The following is a 16,742-nucleotide window of genomic DNA, read 5'->3' as shown; positions in this document are numbered from 1 at the left end:
AGCTCTGCCCACCATCCCTTTTCCAGAGGATTAGCTCTAATTGGGTTAAATTGGGGTGGGTGGCAGTGCCTCCCACATGTGTATGGAATGCCCGCAGACGCCCGCTGCGGCGGGACTGTCAGAGTCAGTAACACGGGTCAGTGGCGGTGCCACGTGGGAGAGCTCATTTCTGGTAAGACGGCCCTGTGTCTGCCTGCTCCAGACCCAACAACATCAGAACCTCCGCAGGGGAGGCGGACCTGAGCCAGGACCCAGAGGAACATGGAGTACTCTGAGACAGCATCAGGTCACAGCCTCCTGTAGGTTTCCAGCCTGAGACCTTCGTTTTAGTCTGTCACATTCATTAAATGAATTTCATTTAATCATCAGCATCACTGACAAAGTAACAGATTAGAAAGCTGCACAAACCTGATGGTCCGGGTCACCTCACAAATGGCGTCATCATGACCCTCCTTTCAAGCAACATCTTTATGTACATTAGTCTTCATGTGCGTGTGATCATAAATGTATCGAACCTGATGCTTTACAGTCAGCCTTTTTTTTTTTCTATATTCACTTCATTCCTGTTTTTTTTACCAGTTTGGTTGCAGTTTTTGTTCATTCTGCTGGAGAAATTCCTCTCCCCCTGTTTCTTTTCGTTTGTCATACTGTTGATCTCAGGAAAGTCAGAGAGAGACTGTAAAAACAGACCCATGTACATCCAAGGCTGTTCACATTTGTGCGTTAAACTCAGTCAGCATGTGTATTAACTTCCTGCTCCTCTTCTAAGTTTATTTTACCACAATAATGTCTGTGTTAGAGTATTAATTCTGTGATATGCATGTACAGATGTGGATGAGTGCCAGGCCATCCCTGGCATCTGTCAAGGCGGAAATTGTATCAACACTGTTGGATCGTTTGAATGTAAATGCCCCGCTGGGCACAAGTTCAACGAGATCTCGCAGAAATGTGAAGGTAAGCAACAGTGAAGCCATGAACTGTCTGGTTTTCGGTGTCAGCTTGAATGACAGAGTAGACTTTCGGATATTTTTTAAATCCGTAAAAGTTGAGACAGTTAAAAGCCACATCCGCCAAGATGTGGTTAACTTCACCTCAGTCGTGGTAGTCTGATTATTACTTTGTAAGGAAAGACCACACATAAGCCACATTTTTGCCCTTCCCTTGAAAAAAGCCTAATTAAAGCAAAGCAGCGCTCTGGTTTCTCTCAGTAACCCCATGTAACACTCAATTTTGATGTTTGAAAGAAATGCTGATGAATTTTGAAAAGAATTTTCCCCCTTCTATACAAATGTTAAAGCTAGACTATGTAAGTTGCTGCTCCAGACTAACTAAGTCTGGTATGGACATTAGATTTGGGAGGCTAATATTGTGTTTGTTTTATTGAAATACTCATCATTAACTTACGTCTCTTCTTTACAATACTTCTGTTTTATTGCTTTGAATGTTTCACCTTATTAAAATTCGTTATTAGCATTAATTATTGCTGTCAGTTGTAATCAACATGGTTGATCTGCACCATGAATCCTAATTAGACTCAGTTTCAGGATTACTTGATAAAAACACGTTTTTTCTCCCTCTGCTGTGGGACTCACATGGATTTTAATGCTTTTGCTGGAAAATTTTTACTACTCGTCCACAAATATAGGCCTAAATCGATCCTGCGAAATGTATTGTCTGTTAGGCGTGTATGTAATAATTTCAAGGCCTAAGCTCAGAGAAAGGTAAAGGTAATCGGGCACTTCTTTACTTTATGTGTGCTATTTTAATGCCCAGAAATAATTACTGGAAAACTTCTGCACTTTGTAAGAAATATTTCAAATGTGTCGAAGTCACAGCGCTATTCCTGCAGACTTTTGTGCTCCATGGTGTGCGTTTGGTGTTTAATGGTGCTAACAGAAGAGGTACGGAGGTCCCTGGATTTGATATCCTGTGACAATGCCTCATTTCCATTGTTCCTGCCAACGCATGCTCTAGTTTTGGAGAAATTCACGTTTCAAGATAGTTTTCACTTTCCTCTCCTCTCCTCTTTCGCAGATCTGGACGAGTGCTCAAACATTCCAGGTATTTGTGGTGTGGGTGAATGCTCTAATACTGTCGGCAGCTACTTCTGCAAATGTCCCCAGGGCTTTTATACCTCAGTGGATGGATCCAGGTGTATAGGTGAGTCCACCTGTCCGCTTTTCCACTCCAAAGAGCTGCAAGTTTCATTGCGTGTGATTTGCTTGTGTTCATAGTTGCAGTCATTATTAGGCATGACAAAATAGGAGACAAAGCAAAAGATGCTGCTTCATTCTCTTTCCTTTTTCCACTCTATTTTGGTTCTTCTTGGCACTGAAAGCAGAGAAAGGAAGCTCTCCAAAGTTCCAGCTGGTAGAATTTAGGTCAATAGTCACTTGTTGAGTTAAACTCTCTTCAAGCTGTGGCGAGCACATGATGAGAGAAGTAAAATGAAGTCTTATTTCCAGGTGACTTTCTACACAGCTGGAAAACGCTAAATCTATGTGCGTCTTCGTAAAGAAAACTCCTGTATGCTTCCTAGTTAAGCTCATTTTCGCCCTAAAACCAGAGCAGGAAAAAAATTAGGTCAGAGCAGCCTCTTGCACATACACGTGCATACAGCACACACGCACAAACATATGCAACCATGCAGTCACATTACTCCCCCCCAGGAGAGCGTGTTCCTGAGGAAGGAATGTCTGTGTGTTTCGTTTCCAGAAAACTTTTGCCCAAAACATTTTCGTCTGTTTCTCATGCAGTCACACTTCTCGCCCGACCCCCTTAAGACCTCGTGGTTGCTTGCGAGCAGTTCTGTGCCTGACATCTTGTCGAACTGGAGCAAGCGATCTGTAGTTTAGGCTGTCATTTTCTCCACATGAAATCTGCCCCGGATGGTCTGGGTGTGAAACAAAACATGATATATTTATGTTAATGCGCAACTTGAGTGTGAGTCATGCTGGCACACAGTGCCAAAAACTGCAGGATGAAGGAAGGGTTCATATAAATAGGAAATGAGGACTATTGGAAGTGGCTTCCACCTTCCAAATGATGGAAAATCTGAAGCAAAAACAACAATTTTTTTTCTGATTGTACTCTTGCCAATTTGCTCACCACGCAGACAGCACATGCCATATTCCATGCGGCGCGGTTAGTTTAACCGACTTCCTGCTGTGTCGTTTCCCACAGATGCTCGTGGTGGGTATTGCTACGCCAGCCTGCTGAACGGGCGCTGCGCCAACCAAAATTCACAGCTGTTGACCAAAATGCAGTGTTGCTGTGATAGTGGACGCTGCTGGTCTGATGGGTCCACCCCTGAAATGTGCCCCATTCGTGGAACAGGTGCAGTCATTCACATGGCTTAAGTATTGTGATCTTTGTGGCATTGTTATTTAATTATACTCAAAATCAGTGCTCTTAATAAAAATGTAATAAATCTGTGAGAATCTATGGAGATTTACAATGAAAACAACAAAAACAAACTTTACAAAGAATAAAATGCAAGTTAACAAACAAACTCACTTGTACACACATATTCGCACACACACTAGACAATTCAGAGCTAACCTCTATCTGCTTTTCAAATATGCTTGTTATAGAAGAGCACCAGAAACTGTGCATTCAGATACCCAGTGCACCGATACCTGATCGTGTCCCAGGGAGCCCTGACATACCCAGCATCTACCCGGTTCCATATCCTGGGCCTGACATTCCTCAAATTCCAATCAAGGTCCCTGTCCAACCTGTGCAGCCTGATTATCCTAGACCACCTGTAGAACCTATACCTATACCTAGGCCAGGTATGTCCCAGCTTTCTGCCCGTGATTGCTTCATGTTTGCATGTTCAACCTGCAATTGATCTTGGATTGCCATCAACGTCCAACTTTTGATATACAAACAACCGGTACCGTTGAACTAAAAAATGAATGGCAGTGAGTGTCCTTTCTCAAAGAAACCATCCTTACACAACTGCATAGTAGTATTTAGAGTTATATTAAACATGTCCAAAATCTTTGGCTTTAAAAATTCCGACATACTGTTTTGCACAACTATTATACTACTGCAGTGTTGAGATTTATCTGGCAATGTAAAACTACATATGTGTAATATGCCAGAAACAGGTGTGTTGGCTACACTTCCTGTAAATTAAGATGTTGAACTAAACAAAAATACGATTTTTCGTTATATTACCTCACGTTTTGACGAAAAACGCTCGCGTGATTTTGTTCTATCAGGTCCCGTAATTATCCAAACCCAGAATATCACCAATATGTGCCAGGCCTTTCGTAACCTCTGCCTGAATGGCAGATGTATCCCCACGCCAGGCGTTGGATATCGCTGTGAGTGCAACATGGGCTTCAGGCTGGACAGAAGGGGAGAGTGCATCGGTGAGTTCTGACGAGTTTTCTTAACACAAAACTCAAAGTGCATGCGTTTGGCTGTTAAATTTCATGCTTGCTTTCCAGATGATAACGAATGTGAGAAGAACCCATGCGCGCACGGAGAATGTGTGAACACAGACGGCTCTTACATCTGTCAGTGTCCTGCTGGATTCCAGTCGACCTCAACCAGAACCGAGTGCCGAGGTTACACATTTACATACATGCAACATATGCGCACTTTAAGAGTGTGTATGTTTATTGTGCTATCTGTTTCTTTTTTCCCTGCCAGATCTGGATGAGTGTGTGGCCAATGGTCGTATTTGCAACAATGGCCGCTGTGTGAACACTGAAGGCAGCTTCCACTGTGTCTGCAATGCTGGATTTGAAATTTCTCAAGATGGCAAAAACTGTCAAGGTCTGTTAACTTCTCATGTTGGTCACTTACTACTCTATGGGGTAAAGATTCCTTTAGTATTTATGACAAATGGACCATGGATATGTTAGAGGTGGTGGAAGCATGAACCATAATGGGTGAAATCATGCACAATCACTGAAAATAATTATTACTAGAGTAAACCTCTAGTGTTACTAGAGTAAACTAGGGTAAATCATTTAGTTCCTCTTTGTCCACAGACCTGGATGAGTGTCTGATCAGGAACATGTGCCTCAATGGACTGTGCATCAATGAAGATGGGAGCTTCAGATGCATCTGTAAACCTGGGTTCTATCTCGACACCAGCGGACGCATGTGTGTAGGTACGTTTGTCCAAAAGCCCACAAAGTGAAGCATCAGCAGAATGTATTTTGAGTAAGATATTCTCTTGACTGCATTTTCGCCTAGCTTGGAGGATGACTACCTCTCTGGCATGTTAATAGCTCTGTTATATGACTCTTAACACACAGGGCAAAAAAATCCCCCTAAAAAGCCTTGGAAAAATCCCTTTGCTTCCTTGCACGCCAGTTGGACATAGTTGGATAGTTGGGACCCGCCTGTTTTGAGATTTCAGCAGACAGCCTGCCCTAAACTTGTTGAGTGCAAAGAAGAAAAAACGATTTGGCTTTTTCTTGTTACGTGCTTTAATATGCTGTAATAGCCAACAACTATTGTATATGCCAACATCCGAAGCTATGTCGAACCTTAGATGGCAACTAGAGTTTCATGGTCTCAGACACAGACGTTTGATTTCAGAGACACTGACCTGGTTAAGTCATTACAGAATAAATAAACAGGAGAGTAGAGTGTGGCTGAAATGTGCTGATGTATGCAGCCATTAATGAAATGTGTAGTCTGAAGGGGCCCTGGGGCCTCATTGTCTCTCTCCGCAGTCTGTCTGTCCTCCAAGACACCCAAACAGAACACACACATACACATCATACACATACGTTCATAAACACAGACTTCAGCATGCATGCTTTATCATGGTGTATGCTCGTTATCGTAATTATTGTAACACAGTGAGAAAACAAAGAGAACACAGAACGTTTTCTTAGCTGAAGTCAAAGCTGAAATTTTAGGAGTTGTGGCTGCATTTTTTTTAATCAGTTATTTATTTCAATCTGTTTTATCTTCTTACCTCGTAATATTGTGAAGAGAAAGGTATATAGTTTGATATAGATATATACAGAAGTGTTTTTTCTTGTCTCTATTTGTAGACATCGATGAATGTGAGACTCCGGGCATGTGCATGAACGGCCACTGTGTCAACACTGAGGGATCCTTCCGCTGTGAGTGTATGGCCGGGATGGCAGTGGGCCTGGATGGACGGGTCTGTGTTGGTGAGTACATAGAACTAGAGTGAATTGCGTGATCAAGAGTCAAGAATAATCCCACCATTTTTTTTCTTCTTTTTTTAAAAATAAAGCAAAAAGTTGAGTTTGTACAATTCTAATAAGTCAATATTTGGTGTGACCATCTTTATTCTTCAACACAGCCTGAACTCTCTTATTTAGCTTTCTTGTAATCTCTTTGAGTAATCTCCAGGAATAGTTCTCTGGGCTTCTTGAAGGACATTCAAAGCTCTTCTTTCAAAGTTCTTCCAACTTTTGGACTGTACTGTCAAGATGATCCCACACTGTTTCAACAGCTTTGAGGTCCGGGCACTTGGGAGGCCAATCCATGACTGTTGTACCTCTTGACGTTTGTACTTACCGATGAACCAAAAAACCTAAAGTTTCAGATTTGTACTCATCACTCCCAAATACCTGTTGGTCCAGATTTTTGGTCCAGTTCTTGTGTAATTTGGCATACCTGTACCCCTTCCTCAATAATGACTTCTTGACAGCCACCTTTTCACTGAAGTTGTTTCTGAGGAAAGTTCATTCACTTCCTCAAGTTTCTAAGAACATCTGCACAGCATACCAAGATATGAAAAGTGCTTGGCTATATATGGAAATCACCTTGTTGGTGAAGAATAACAGTTTTATACCCATTAAACTTTACTATCTTTCACTTTTTTTGTAGATTGTATATTTGATAGACTGCTAGTAACAAGGTGCATAAAGATACACTTTAAAATTGTCTCTTTGCTAAGTTGTCTGTTATGTGTAGACACAACACTGGTTCAACCCTTGAGGTGCATTTTTTTATTTCGTATGTGCATTTTCACTCGCTGGGCCCATGTCCTGGAGCTGCGGTTTGTTTCGAAGGGGACTGGCGGCGGCTCCCGGGCCTGGCTGATCCCCATGTACTACATAGAGGTGAAGAAGTGAAAGAATCGAAAAGGGGAGGGAGGCTGGGGCACGAAAACCTTGTCGAACTGGGGGATCATATACAGATAAGAATCGGAAGGAGCGTGTTTGGAGGTCCCACTCCTGAAATTCAGATACTTTATCTCCAAACCAAACAGAAAAGAAAACAACACATAAACAGGAGTGTAGAGTGAAAAAGAAGCCAATGTTCAAAGAAATCTCTGTAAGACCTCCATTAAGACTGGACAACTACTGCTCAAGAACACTTTAAAAAAAATACAAGAAATCTGGCTCTTTGTAAGAAAAATATGAAAAATGATGGTTGGCTCCAGACTTTGTACTGCACAAGTCCAAGAACAGAAAACATTGTCTGAAACTGTTTAGAGCAGACTGAAAATTTGCTTTTGATTACTTGTACATACCATGATGTCAATATTTGAAAATTTGTTCATATTTAATAGGAACAACCAGCACATTAAGAAAGAAAAAAGTAAAAGAACTTTAAGTGCTTTGGCGAAGACTTCAGTACATGTGACCGTTTTAACCAACAAAGGACAAGCCGGTGATGAAAGCGTTTGTTCCACTTTTCGAAGCACCTGAAAGCACAGACTGAACATACTTGTAAGATGGGTTAATCCCACAACTGTCTACAGATGTTTACCAGCAAGCGTACATATTTTTTCCCATTCTGTGCTAAAATTCAGCAAAGATGAACGTGATAAAGCAGAGAGTATTCACGTCATATTAACCTTTACCATCAACCTGTGCTGTTCCTGCACATTTACTGCAGTTACTGAGCACATGTTGATCAGCACTCAAAGAACTTTCTGTCTCTCCTTCTGCTCCGGTCCCACGGAGGAGCCCTTTGAAAGATTTGCTTTGCATTTTCATAAATGATATCTCTTTGTGTGAGAAATGTCGAAACGCTGTTGTTTGGTCTATGTGAACATTTGTCAGAATGATATCAGTGCGAGAGAATTCCTCAAATCCCTGGATATTGTGAAAAGAGAACAACCATTTGTTTTGCCAGTGTTGTTGTTTATTGGAGCTGCGGCCTCTTTCCTCCTTTTCTCTCGCTCTCTCTCTTTTGCTTGGTCTTCGGTCTCTTTCGAGATCTCTTTCCTCATCTCGGTTTCTCACACACATGCTGTCTGTCTTATTTTTGTTTCAAACAGACACGCACATGCGCAGTACGTGTTACGGCGGCTACAAGCGAGGGCAGTGTGTTAAGCCTCTCTTTGGGGCTGTGACCAAGTCGGAGTGCTGCTGTGCCAGCACAGAATACGCCTACGGAGAGCCCTGCCAACCGTGCCCACCACAAAGCTCTGGTACGGCTATTCAAATTGCCCCAACCTTTACACATATAGAACCACCTCCTGCTGCTTGACAGATGCAAACGCAGACAGACACAGTTTGCGTAAAATTCGAAACACACCCGTTGATGTGAGGATGACCAAATGAAACACTGCATCTCCTCTGCATGCCAGCTTAGATTTCACAAAAATATGAAGTTAAGTTGTTTGACGGTGATTCCCGCAGTTTGGAAACACTGACAGCCACCAAACACACACACAAACCCATGTCCACAACCACACACACACACACATAATCCAGTCACTTCTCATTAGTTGCGCCAATTAAGGTTTCGGTATCAAAAGATGCCAGAGCTGCACCACATTAAGAGCCTGTTTTGTACACATCTAAGCTAAATGAGAAAGCGTGTAAATGGATAATGACATGGTATTAAATGGCTTTTGGCAAATGTGATATTACTTCTGTTGCTGTTGTTGCTGCTTTTTTCAAGCAAATTGTGGTGTGTGTGTTTGTAGCCGAGTTCCTGGCTCTGTGCCCCACTGGCATCGGAACGACCGGTGATGGACGAGGTAATGTAATACATAAGCTCAAACCACTGACAACCTTGAAACCAAGTGGTGCTGCGCATATTTAAGAGGGGGTTTTTTTTAGAGTTTGTTGGGTTTTTTTCCTGCAGATATGTTCAGCGGTTTATTGTTTTTGCAGATATTAATGAGTGTGCCCTCGACCCTGACATCTGTCAGAACGGAGTATGTGAGAACATGCTGAGGACGTACAAATGCACCTGCAATGAAGGTTTTGAAGTAGACCTGACAGGGAAAAGCTGTGTTGGTGGGTGGACTGTTCTGTAATGTCCTTGTCTACAGCTTTGATCTCAAAAGCCAGTGTCGTCACGCGTCCCTGTCTGTGATTTCAGATATCGATGAGTGTCTGATGAACCGGCTGCTCTGCGAAAATGGTCAGTGCCGGAACACGCCGGGGAGTTTCTCCTGCCAGTGTTCGACGGGATTTCGCTTTGATCCCGAGACAGACGTCTGCGAGGGTCAGAGACCCCTTCATTCCCTTGTGCGGCGCAGTGTAGCTGCATCTGCCGTGTCTCAGATTTGTTGTCTCATTTTTGTGTCCCACAGATGTCAATGAGTGTGAGTCTAGCCCTTGTATAAATGGGGACTGTGTGAACAGCCAAGGGTCCTTTGTGTGCTTGTGTTCAGCGGGTAGCTCCCTGGACAGCACCGGGCTGGAGTGCATAGGTAAGTATTATACCAATACATTACCAATAGATTTTTTGTGTATTTGAAAAAAAGTTTAAAAAAGGTACACTGTAGTATGGATTGATTCAGTCCTACCAATTATAATTAGATCATTATAGATGAAAAATGAAAATTTGCTTCACTTTTGCTGAACCTTAACCCAATGCATCGCCCCTAAATTAGTGCTACGCCAGTGCTTGTAAGCCAATCAGCACATTCCTTTTTTCCAACGATCAAAGGAGATTAATTGAATGTAAACGATATTATGCACTGTGTCATACTGTATATAAAGCCAAATCCAAGTTACTTCATGTAAACTGATTATCTAGTAACTCTGAGGTCTGTTTGATAAACCAGAGACTATTAAGAGCACTTGCTGGCTGAAGATGATCAATGATCGGTGTGAGGTCAACATCAACGGGGCCACACTGAAATCCCACTGCTGTGCCACACTGGGAGAAGCCTGGAACAGCCCCTGTGCCAAATGTGAAAAAGGTGGACAATCGCTAATTTTTTTAGATATGAGTTTATGTTATATAGTTTTTATTTTAACCGATGACTTCATTGATTTGGACCGTGTTATGTGCCCTTCTTTGTTTAGATCCGATCTGCAGTAGAGGCTTTGCTAGAGTCAAAGGAAACGTCTGTGAGGGTAAGTGCTGCTTTGATGCTGGGTTCTGGAAAATCAGACTTCCACTCTTATTCCTGTAATGTTCAGATTGATGATGCTTTTTTTCTCTGCTTACCTTCAGATGTGGATGAGTGTCAGGTATTTCCTGGAGTGTGCATCAATGGCAAATGCGTCAACACACCGGGCTCCTTTTACTGCCAGTGTCCTCCAGGAATGACTGTTGACATGAGTGGCAGGATGTGCATCGGTAGTAGCTGTCCTTTATACTTGTGCAATCTATAGCGCGTCATAGTCTTATATCAAATACATGTTAAATGTGTGTTTGTGACATCCAGACCTGCGCACGGAGCAGTGCTACCTCACTCATGAGGATGAGCGCTGCGGGACTCCTATCCCGGGGCGGCACCGTGTAGATGCCTGCTGCTGCTCAGTGGGTGTGGCCTGGGGCCCTGAATGCGATGAATGCCCGGAAAAAGGCACTCCGGAATTTAACCAGCTCTGTCCTCGGGGCCGAGGTTTCTCGCACAGGGGTGACTTCATTAACGGCAGGCCCTTCCTTAAAGGTGTGGCACTGTTCACAAATAGCAAAGACTGCTATTGGTTGTTGCATCAACTACCTCTCACCTGTGTCTTTAATCTCTCTGTTCTGCACCTCAGATATAAACGAATGCAGGATGATAAGCACGCTGTGCTCCAATGGGAGGTGCAGAAACACTATTGGTAGCTTTCGTTGTCGCTGTGATAACGGCTATGCTCTGGACTCTGATGAGAGGAATTGTACTGGTGAGTAGAACTGAAGCTGATTGGTCATATCATTTGGTCAAGGCATGAAAGCATTAAAATAAATTCTTAATTTATTGTTATTGTAGTTTATACAGGGTGGGCCATTTATTGTTTTTCTTGTGACATTACCAATAAGTGATGTGTCACATGGCCCTCTTCCTATTGAGAAAACAAAAGTTGTATCCAAGATGGCCGACTTCTAAATGGCCACCATGGTCACCACCCATCTTGAGGAGTTTGCCCCCTCACATATACTAATGTGCCACAAACAGGACTTTAATATCACCAACCATTCCCATGTTATTACGGTGTATCCATATAAATGGCCCGCCCTGTTCAACCTCTGATTCAACCTCTATATTTAAACAGCGAGCGTCTGTAGGGCATTTGCTTATTTAAGCGTTCTGCTTTCTTCTGATTGGCTGCCCCTCAGCTGGCTTCCACAAACAATACCCATTACTCAGGAGCAACATCTCCTCCTCAATGTAAAATAAACTCTTAGATAGTTTCTTAATGGATTACTTGATGGGCTCTGGTCACACACTGATCAGCATGTTTCAGTATTTCTCACATATATGAAAGAATGATTTACTGAACATTTTTGACAGCTAATCTGTAATGAAAATAATCTTTAGCTACAATTAAAATTCTATTGTTGACTGGAGTATGTCAGCTGCTCCATTATGTCTCTGCAAGTCTAACCATCCTTCATCAGTTCCGCTTTCTCTGAATCCCTCTGCCAGCACTAATTACAACAAAGTGTTGCAAAGACATTGCCTCCATTCATCTCATTCAGTCTAATGGGAGTCTGGCTAGCTTTGGGGACTTGTTGGAGCCGGTCCTTGCAGTCTGGTTAGCTACATTGCAACACTGTGCACACATCACTTTAGGTTTAAATGCCTTTAAGTTCTATTTCGTTATTCTGAAATAATTTATAGGCCCAGACAGAGTAAATGATATCTGGGACCCTTTAACCCCATATGAGGGAAATCCCAGCCCAAATGGTTTGAGTTAAGTGTTTCAAAATGTGGATTCAAGTCAAAAGGGATCAGACCTTTAGCTTTCATTGGCCCTTTAATCTTATTGTATACTTTAACTTTCATGTAGTCGACTATTTTTAAGCGTTCTGTGCTTTGATATGTTAATTTGCCCTCCGCTTAAAATAAATTCTCTATTTTATTTATTTTTTACTTATGTTACAATAAATAAATACATTAAATATGCTCTCTTTACTCGTGAATGTTAGTGCAGTTTTATGGATAATATCTAACTTGCTGCATTGTTCTGTTCCTTTCTTATAGACATCGATGAGTGCCGCATCTCACCGGACCTGTGCGGACCGGGCACCTGCATGAACACGCCTGGAGATTTTGAGTGCGAGTGCTTTGAAGGATACGAGAGTGGCTTCATGATGATGAAAAACTGCATGGGTGAGCACTGAATCCCCACACAGCAGTACCTGAGGATTCAGACTATGCATACCCCCTCATCTTCATATGATCCGGTTCAGTAATATGCAGAGACGACAGCATGCTTTCATGTGAAATCATTTCATCTGTCAGGACATAACTGAGTAATTTGATGTCCTTAACAGCTCTCTCATATACCCTGTTAAAGGGACAATGTCTGAGTGGAGCACAGCCAGGTTGAAAAGTATAGTGACGGCCTGCCACCTCCTTCACGTTCCCCCCATGGGTCATAATCTCTGGATGAGGTGCCTAGGCTTGTATGCCAGACCAGGACCTCACTGTTGAAGAAGATGATGTAATCGAAATGAAATGAAAGTTTCGTTCACTTAATTTCAGTCCCCGCGGGGTGTTGAAAGCATCTAGTCTGGGCAGCCCAATGTGGTCACAACTGCTTGACAAAGCTAGTCCATAATAGCTCTTTATTACATGCTATACTTGACCTGCACGCGAAGGACCCGCACACAATCAGCTGCCCAACCAAAATGAATTTTATTTGAAGCTTCAAGTTCTAATACTCTAGTGAAAAAATGGTCTATTTCTGTTCTGGTCTGCCTTTTTATGCCGTTTGATTAAATATCTTGGAAAAGTCATACAAACAAAATGGTGAGAGTCAATACTTTTGTTGGTGAAGAGCCGTAATTAGCCAGAAATTGGCAAAGCAAAATTTACTGCTGTGGCAAAAAAGCAGCTGGAAATGGAAATAATGTGGGCAGAACTACAATCATAAACTGGTGGTACTGAATGGGTTTGCAGGCTGACTGAAATAACGTAATCATGCCGTTATATTGACTGAGATATAACAAGTACTTTGTGACTGCCAGTCCCACGGTCTTTGTTAAAATGGAAACAGAACTTCTGAAGTTGTCAGTCCGGTGGGTTTCTATGGTGAAGCAAACACGTGCACAGACTAATGTTGCCTCGATTGCCGATGGCTAGCGCTGAATGGCTGTACTTGCATCATTGTGTCTACTGTGTGTTCTGCCATCCCCAGACATCGATGAGTGTGAGAGAAACCCTCTGTTGTGTCGAGGAGGTGAGTGCATGAACACAGAGGGCAGCTTCCAGTGCGCGTGTCCGGAGGGACACGAGGTCGCCCCCGATGGATCGGCCTGTTTAGGTGAGTGTTGAGAGAGAAGAGAGTCTCTTCCTCTTTCCTGTTTTTCTCCCTTAATTGATTACTGCACATTAGGCCCTTTCTACTGTATTTTCTTTGGATCCTTGGATTGACTTGGATCATGCTGTGTGTGGGCTCATTAGAGAGCGTTTGTGTCCTTAGATAGATGGGCAGACATGAACTCTGGGCCAATGTGCTCTCCTATATGCTGACATTCTTGCAGTCGTTGAGAAATAAACTAATATGATGTTTTTTTGTCTTTACAGACATCAATGAATGTGAGTTGAGCGACAGGCTGTGCAAGCATGGTCAGTGCGTGAATATGATCGGCCGGTACCAGTGTTCCTGCGACACAGGATACAAATCTACTGAGAACAGACTGGAGTGCGTCGGTATGTTCTGACTGTCACGTGACTGTGTTTTAAAGAATAGATTTTATTTCGATTTTTGCCAACAGTATGTGTGTTTTGTCTGCCGCTTAGACATTGACGAGTGTACCATTGAGAACGGTGGCTGTGAGACTTTCTGCACCAACTCAGAGGGGAGCTATGAATGTAGCTGCCAATCTGGGTACGCCCTGATGCCCGATCTAAGAAGCTGTACTGGTGAGTAGCTGCGTTACCTGTCTGTCGTTGTCTTACAGTTGGCATTTTTTGTACACTGCATGGAAAATGTAAAGAAAATACCCTCAATTTTTGTGTTTACATCAAAAAGCCTGCATGTACAATACAAAGACGTGGCTGTGACTTGGCTGGCACATGTTTAAAGAAAGCTCACACTGAGCCGGGTTATGGTGCCAGAATTTTTTTTGGAGAATGAGTGCAGGTTTCAGGCGCTGCTTATAGACTCACTCCTGTGATGCTTATTCCTTTAATTAACAGAGACGGATTTACAGACAGAGATCCAGGCAATAGAGGGGTTAATTGGAGAGAACTGTTCAGTTTCTTGCAGAAGTGCTGTCCTGAATTGAACTTGCTTATTTATGAGAGACAAAGTAAATTCAGTCCTGACTTCCTCTTTGAAGCTGATGTGTGCTTTTCCCTCATTGTTTGCATACCTAGCTTTAAAATATGTTTTTTTTTCTTTCCCTCTTGTCCCTCTCTTTTCTATTCCTATTTCCTTTCTGCTTTCTCCAATCTGCAGATATCGATGAGTGTGAAGAAAGCCCAGACATCTGTGACGGGGGCCAGTGTACAAACACACCAGGGACTTATCAGTGTCTGTGCTTTGATGGCTTCATGTCATCCGAGGATATGAAGACCTGCCTGGGTAACGGACGTTCTTTTTATAGCCCAAATAAAACACTGCAATTGTAGCTCTGCGCTTATTAGATCCAGGGGATTCTCGCATTTACTGAAACTACATAATGAGCATCTTCAGGGTTATCCAAGATATGAGTCATGAGAATAAGTCTTAAATGACTCAGATCAATGAGTCTGTGTATGAGAGAACGGGGCAAGTGCTGTTGTTGATTTATAAAATAGTGAACATTGTGTTAGCCGGAGGAATGTGTGACATTTAGACGTCTGGTTCCACTGAGTGAGAAAACAAAGAACCAACTTCTAAATGGATCTGCACAAGCTGACTGTTATTGCTGTATTTATTTAAAGTAAATGTTTTAAAGCCTCAGTGTAGCTCATGATGTAATTTTTTGTGCTTTCCTAACACCCATGTTATAGCTTATTTAAAACCATTTTTTTTTGGCTGGCTGAACATACAAAAGCGAATTCATCTCTATTAACTGCCATTAACCTTTCCTTTATTGTATTCATTTTAAGCAAGTTCTGGATTTTTATTTTTTAAAATGGCATCGCTCTGTTCTTACCTCACCTCATAGATGTGGATGAGTGCGAGTTAAACCCGAACATCTGTCTGAGTGGGAACTGCGAGAACACCAAGGGATCCTTCATTTGTCACTGCGACCTGGGCTACTCTGTACGCAAGGGAACCACAGGCTGCACAGGTGAGTGAAACAAGCACACACAAGCATACAAACCCACCAAACCAAAATGCTCTAACTGTGGGGGAAAATGAACAGAAGTGAAAGAACGGTGAGTCAGTCGGAGCCGGCTACTAATTAATCAGTGTGGAAAGAGTGTGTGTGTGTGTGTGTGTGTGTGTGTGTGTGTGTGTGTGTGTGTGTGTGTGAGACGTTGTTTAACAGCAGCAGTGAAAACAAGTTGAAGAGAGGTCAGAAATGAGAAGACCCGGGGAGAATGCCTGTCTAACCCGAAGCAGCTCTAACATTACTCATCACCATTCGAAAGCTGCTGTCTGAGTTGATAAGAAACACGCTCACACATACACACACACACTCACGTGTGCAGACAAACATGCAGCATCGTTAACAGCAGCAGGAGCAGTGAGGTCACCGTCTTCCATCTAATGCATGCATCATTTTGCACCTTTGTTTATTCTTTTGTTGCTCTTTCATTAGGGTCAGTTAAACATTACGTGATGGTTGGAAGAGTTCGGCAGCACGTAATCACCTGTAACGTCTCCAGAACACATAAATACAATGTCTGTCCGTCCGCTAGAGTCTTTTGCTAGTTTGGACTCGCCTCTCGTCTAGAAAAAATTAAGTCTTGATTTATGAGGCTACTTAAAAAGTGTGCGGTCGAAGGCTAGTTGTGACTTTGGCCGGTGATTTCTTTTAATCTAACACACTCAGCAGCAGCAGCAGCAGCAGTGCATTTTCTTCAGACGCAAATAAACAGGTTTTTCTGAACTGTTACACCTCCACCTTCTCCACACACACACACACACACACTTGCAAACACATAACTCCTGCTCATTCTAATCCCATTTAAATGTTCATACAGTATTTTCCTTGTTTTCCCCGAGGCTGCAGCAAAAGCAGCCGGTTCTGATTCACAGCTTTGGAATTTCAGCCCCAGACCAGGGAATCGAGATGCTAATTCCTCTCGGACAGGCATGATGTCTTCTTATACACAAGAAACAAAACCTGCTACTCTTTCTTTTGGAAAAAGGTCTCCACCAAATAAAAAATTCGGACAATGAAATTCACAAAAAATTGGTTGCTATTGTTCAGCTGCCTCATGCGACCTTGTTGGCATGCAGGGACTAAACCTTCTTGTGCGTGTGTGTGTCTGTGTG

At 42.6% G+C, this 16,742-nt stretch overlaps 1 protein-coding gene across 1 annotated transcript in view; it reads left to right on the top strand.

Annotated features, from left to right (window-relative positions):
• The window catches only part of fbn1 (fibrillin 1), a 74,443-nt gene that overhangs the window by 20,908 nt on the left and 36,793 nt on the right, over positions 1–16,742 (top strand). The window contains exons 8-32 of the mRNA XM_085349505.1: positions 829–954; positions 2,035–2,160; positions 3,184–3,336; positions 3,594–3,794; positions 4,230–4,382; positions 4,461–4,580; positions 4,666–4,791; positions 5,010–5,132; positions 6,030–6,152; positions 8,240–8,392; positions 8,894–8,947; positions 9,084–9,209; positions 9,295–9,420; positions 9,509–9,628; positions 9,986–10,123; positions 10,230–10,280; positions 10,381–10,506; positions 10,595–10,822; positions 10,917–11,042; positions 12,344–12,472; positions 13,503–13,628; positions 13,892–14,017; positions 14,108–14,230; positions 14,769–14,894; positions 15,463–15,588. Coding sequence (XP_085205631.1) covers positions 829–954; positions 2,035–2,160; positions 3,184–3,336; positions 3,594–3,794; positions 4,230–4,382; positions 4,461–4,580; positions 4,666–4,791; positions 5,010–5,132; positions 6,030–6,152; positions 8,240–8,392; positions 8,894–8,947; positions 9,084–9,209; positions 9,295–9,420; positions 9,509–9,628; positions 9,986–10,123; positions 10,230–10,280; positions 10,381–10,506; positions 10,595–10,822; positions 10,917–11,042; positions 12,344–12,472; positions 13,503–13,628; positions 13,892–14,017; positions 14,108–14,230; positions 14,769–14,894; positions 15,463–15,588 — 3,255 coding nt within the window. The remainder of the gene's footprint in view (positions 1–828; positions 955–2,034; positions 2,161–3,183; positions 3,337–3,593; positions 3,795–4,229; positions 4,383–4,460; positions 4,581–4,665; positions 4,792–5,009; positions 5,133–6,029; positions 6,153–8,239; positions 8,393–8,893; positions 8,948–9,083; positions 9,210–9,294; positions 9,421–9,508; positions 9,629–9,985; positions 10,124–10,229; positions 10,281–10,380; positions 10,507–10,594; positions 10,823–10,916; positions 11,043–12,343; positions 12,473–13,502; positions 13,629–13,891; positions 14,018–14,107; positions 14,231–14,768; positions 14,895–15,462; positions 15,589–16,742) is intronic.

This window comes from Diplotaxodon limnothrissa, linkage group LG1 (assembly GCF_057381915.1).
Source record: "Diplotaxodon limnothrissa isolate DT_005_m linkage group LG1, D_limnothrissa_male_GT1.1, whole genome shotgun sequence".
NCBI classification, from domain to species: Eukaryota; Metazoa; Chordata; class Actinopteri; order Cichliformes; family Cichlidae; genus Diplotaxodon; species Diplotaxodon limnothrissa.
Note: the sequence above shows the minus strand (reverse complement) of the source record. Positions and strands in the feature narration are given on the sequence as shown.